Source organism: Octopus bimaculoides, chromosome 20 (genome assembly GCF_001194135.2).
Source record: "Octopus bimaculoides isolate UCB-OBI-ISO-001 chromosome 20, ASM119413v2, whole genome shotgun sequence".
NCBI classification, from domain to species: Eukaryota; Metazoa; Mollusca; class Cephalopoda; order Octopoda; family Octopodidae; genus Octopus; species Octopus bimaculoides.
The window spans coordinates 45,725,311-45,730,497 of record NC_069000.1 but is presented as its reverse complement, the minus strand read 5'-3'; the positions used below and the strand labels follow the sequence as shown (position 1 = coordinate 45,730,497).

The 5,187-nt window shown below is 40.0% G+C and overlaps 1 protein-coding gene across 1 annotated transcript in view; it reads right to left on the bottom strand.

The window, feature by feature from the left end:
- Nucleotides 1-9: 9 nt before the first annotated feature.
- LOC106870160 (monocarboxylate transporter 9-like) overlaps nucleotides 10-5,187 on the bottom strand; it is a 6,327-nt gene continuing 1,149 nt past the window's right edge. The window contains exons 2-5 of the mRNA XM_014916161.2: nucleotides 3,278-3,637; nucleotides 2,262-2,405; nucleotides 634-891; nucleotides 10-290 (exon numbers count right to left, since the gene is read on the bottom strand). Coding sequence (XP_014771647.1) covers nucleotides 172-290; nucleotides 634-891; nucleotides 2,262-2,405; nucleotides 3,278-3,629 — 873 coding nt within the window. The 5' untranslated portion in view covers nucleotides 3,630-3,637 and the 3' untranslated portion in view covers nucleotides 10-171. The remainder of the gene's footprint in view (nucleotides 291-633; nucleotides 892-2,261; nucleotides 2,406-3,277; nucleotides 3,638-5,187) is intronic.

The window sequence follows — 5,187 nt, the reverse complement described above, 5'->3', positions numbered from 1 at the left end:
GTAACCCCATTAGGAACCTTTTGTGAGTAGTAACAATGCTTAATCGTCAGCAGTGTTTTCTATGCGTTTCTGCAGCAGTTTTGATGAATTGTCTATAGGACGAGTTTAATTATTCTTTCTCTGCGGTTTCTCATCGTTTTTCTTTTTATATAAAGTTTAATTTTGGTTTTATTATAGACACATTACGGTGGAACTTACGACATCCAGTGAACTTTCAGAGTCCCAAAACGCTTGGTTAGTTATACCCTGTCGAGTGCTATCCCAGTCGGTCGTTGTTTTATATTCTGGGTCTGCAAAGAAGAAAAGTTCAATTTCAAAAGCCTAAAGCAATTAAATTGTACAGGAAAAATAAATTAATCAACTAACCATTTGATTAATTAAGAAATTGATTACGCATCTAACCTTCATGAACACCCTTTAACGTAATTGTTTCAGATTTAGGTATCAGGTCAGTTTACGTTCACAAAATCCACTTGCAAGGTTTTGTTTGACCCGGGGTTATAATAGAAGACACTTGCCCTCATACAATGGGACTGTAAGGAAGACCACATGGTTGGGAAACAAGCTTTTTAGCCACGCAACCATGCCAGTTCCTTTATTGAATATGTTAAACAAAATTAAAATGTTTCTTACTATGTCGTAACGTCATTTTGGTTGGCAGCGGTCTGTAAAGAGCTCCACACACCACCATATTAAACATCATTCCAGCTATCATTAACAGAGTTCCTGTCAAGCCGTATGTCTGTAGAAGTTTCTCGACCATTATGTTACCAACACAGGTACCCAGACCAGTTCCACAGCTGGCAATACCCAAAGCTGTTGCTCTCTTCTTGCTGAAGTATAAAGTTACCATGATTTGGCCGGTGAAATATCCAAACCCCACTGCCAGACCTACCAAGAAAGAAAGCAACGAGACGGAAGATAAATAAATAAAAGATTCAGGAATTGTTATAAATGAGAGAATAATGCGGCCATCACAGTCTGGTACATAGACAAGAAGTTGTTAAGGAACGTTGCAAAATATATGGAAGGCTATAAGTCTCAGTTTTTGTATATTGTATCAGAATTTCGTGGAAATTCAAGCAGTAATATACTAAAGTTAATGCAAATAATTATATATCTGCCTTGAAAATATTTTATTCCTTCGAAGTCATAAACCATGAAATGGTGATATTTATTTTAAACTGCGTTATGGTCGACATAACTTTGAGTAGCAGAATTTATCTGTCACTCGGTTCAACACCACCAACCGGTCTATGGGTTTTTAACAATGTTTAATCCGTTATAACAGGTTTTCCAGTTGTGTTTGGTACAGGAGTGACTTCCTGCTGCAATTTTATGAAGCCCTCATAAGAATCGGGTATGTGGCCCTCTAGTGTTCAAGTTCCAACAAATAGCTGCAGTGATTCTATTTTAAACGACAATGTCATTCAAAAAAATACATTCGATTCACACAGACTTATTTTGGTTTTATAAAAGTGGCGACATTAATAAGTTTCATATCTTCCTCATATACATGAAATTCTTCACTGCCCCACAAAGACAAAGATTCTCCTTGAAAAACTCTTCCATTCAAATTAATAGTTGACCCAACCACTGCAAAGATGAATGTAACTCACATTAGATTTTCGTCCTCATAGCTTGTACGGAACTGCTACTACTGCTGCTACCCCCACTACTGCTGCTACTCCCACTGTTGCTACTCCCACTACTGCTGCGGCCACTGCTGCTGCGGCCTCTGCTGCTGCTGCGATGCTGTTTCATTACCTAACACTATACCAAATCCCAAAGAAGATCAGTCAGCTAAACGGCATGGAATCATTAACCCCCGCCCCATCCACCCAACCAATACACGTGGACCACAATATAACAGACACCATTCTTTGTCATTCCTCCTCATTTCTCTCTACACTCTGCCCATCCTTCCCCTCAATGCCGCATCATCCTTTCATCTTTTGTAATTTGTCTCGGATCCCAGGGACCAGATTATACACTTCTGTCAATCCCTCATCCCCAGAAGGATAATCTTCAAAATTCCCCAATACCAACTCTACTGCCACCACCAACACCACCAGCCACACATTTTCCTTACAGACATTGAAATGAAGACATTCAAAAAGAACATCGAAGACTCATCAAAGTGACCAAATTTGGAAATGAGGCCATGAGATATTACTGGTACTGTGTCGTTTCCTCTGATTAATATGGTTCTGGTGTGTGACGGCATCAAAGAGAAATTTGTCGCGACGATGGCATCTTACCTCCCAGTATTCCATAACAGGTTATCATCATGTCGCTACTTGTGGAAAATGCCCCCAAAATGGCTCCTGTGAATCCAATAAGTCCTGCGATGATGGCCACCTTCCGATGGCTAAAATAGATCAATAGCATGCTGGAAATCGGAGCTGAAATAGATCAGAGAATAAACAAATAATTCGGAAAGTAAACCAAAATATTTAAACGGGAAGTAACACGAGATATTTAAGGTGCAGGACGGCTGTGTGGTAAGTAGCTTGCTTACTAACCACATGGTTCCGGGTTCAGTCTCATTGCATGGTACGTTGGGCAAGTGTCTTCTACTATAGCCTCGGGCCGACCAAAGCCTTGTGAGTGGATTTGGTAGACGGAAACTGAAAGAAGCCCGTCGTGTATGTGCATGTGTGTGCGTCTGTGTTTGTTCCCCCACCATCGCTTGACAACCAATGTTGGTGTGTTTACGTCCTCGTAACTTAGCGGTTCGGCAAAAGAGACCGATAGAATGAGTATTAGACTTACAAAGAAGTCATAGGGTCGATTTGCTCTAGCATGGCCGCAGTCAAATGACTGAAACAAATAAAAAAATAAAAGAATAATCTGGCGGAACAGTCAACAGAAAGGGATGAGAGCCTCGGTGAAGCATAATCTAATGAGACACAGTGCACGAATTATCGCAAAAACAAACTTTGCTTTTGGCTCTGATAAACTGTCACACATATTTATTGATCAAGATGTGATTGAAAACAGTTCTATGGTGGGTGCAGTGTACAAGGAAATAGTGTTGGGTGCATACGTATGTGGATTACACTACTGTCATTCTTAGTTTAAAGTAAAAAAATTCAAGTTCGTATACTGTTTATCCATTCAGGATGAATAATAGGAGAACCCTCGAAGAATCCTAACGCCCCGGGTAACCTAGGCTGGGAAACCTTTTCCAAACCTGAGTTACCCGGGACGTTAGAAGCATCAAAGGAGAAAATAATAATAAGAAAAAAACCGGACAAGTTTTACTAAATCTCACCTGAAAGAAGGGAGAGTCCATTTAGAATGCTGCCAACCAAAGTTAACTTCCATACGGGTTCATCAAATTTATTAATTAAGGCGATGAGAAACAGCCCTGATGAACCCTTAATTACAAAGACGATGAAAGAACAACACATGGCTGCCACACTCACAATCCAGCCCCAGCCTCCATCTAGAACGATTGCTGTTTCTTCCACTTCTACTTCTATCGGCGAAACCGCCTCTTCTATGACGAACACCGCATCCGGTGTTGTGGTCGATTCTGGCAGTGCCACATGTTTGGAGTCAGTCTTTGGAGAGCTTTCCTCGTGGTTTGCCACCAGGTCTCGTTGAACGGTTTCTCCCATCATAGGGACATCTGAAAAATGAAAATACAACAGCGTCAATCATCAATAATAATAATAATAATAATAATAATAATAATAATAAGTGGTAAGAACAAAGACCCGACGGCCTCATCGAAAATAATAATGCAAAAATCCTAAGGGATTTTATGATTTTATGGTGGTGGTGGTGGTGGTGGTGGTGGTGGTGGGGATTTCTTGTATTTGTTATCAAGGTGACGGATGAAGGGAACAGTCACAACACATACACAAAGTGTGGAGATTCAGATAGAAAAAATTTAATGGGAAAAAGAAAACATGAAAAATATACGCATCTCTTCATCTCTTTCTTCCCCCTCTCTCATTCTCGTTCTTTTTCTCTCTCTCCCTCTCTTACTCCCTCTGCCTCTGTTTCGATTAAATAATCTTTCATTCGATGTGTGTTTTATGTGTCCCTAAGCAAAAGCATAAAGTGAGTAATTACCATTTGTCCAACTTGTTGGAAGCAAGTTTCTTCTGAGATATTTTATGGTTTCTTAATTCTTAATTGTTGCTATGTTATTCTTGCGTTTTCTCATACTGAAGAAATATTACAGAAATTCCGATCACTTTAAGATCTGTGAGGTATTTATTTCCCTGTCAAAATTAACCATAGATCTACACATGTATGTGCTGACCTGGACAAGACCTTTTGAGGACTTCTGACAATCACACAAGTATTTAAATCTTCCATGTTCACAATACCATCGTTGATTCGAAATAAAGCCCACCATCTTCGTTGATACAGCTTGGCACAAGTATGGTTGTTGGCACTGCTGTAAGAATGCAAATGCTGATACAAATACCGCCAGGTGTCTCATCTTACCCTATAACAATTCCGCCAGTCTACCTCCCCGGATTAGGTTATTCCTTCAGCTCCGAAAGGATGCATTAATATTGGTGGCATTTTAATTCAAGGCGCAGAGAATTGAAGCAAATACCTCGAGGTATTTTACCCAATGTTTAAGCGATTTTGTCAAGAATATTGCCTTTGTAAGATCAATTGTCGATTAAAAAACGAAAGGATAAAAAATCCGCGAAAGGAGAAAAATTACTTGAGTGTTGTACGGATTATCTAGTAAAAGGCTGTTGACTGTTCCTCGCACATAAAACATAGAAACATTTGCTATTAGGAAGACAGTATCAATCACAAGTCAATATATGAAACATTTCGTGAGTAAATAAGAAACGATTCAGAAGATTCTGAGAAAAGAGGGAATTATAAAAAGCAAACCCATCTGCATTAGAAGAAGAATACGCCAATGGGAATCACGTTCTCCACTCTTCCTTTTTGCTTGCTGTGTGCATGTGTGTGCGTGGGGAGGTTAAACCCTTTAAGCAACACAGTGACCATGCTGGACTCAAATACAATGTGGCCAGATGTGGTCTTGCGGTTTGAAAAGATCAAGAAGATTATCTTCTCACAGTCCAGTGGGAAGAAGCGTGTGATGAGGCCCATAAACGGAAGCGTGCCGGATATGACAGCCTTCTGCAGGATTGCAGGGAGAAGAGATGGCAGGTATGGCTTTTCCTAGTCAAGGTTGGC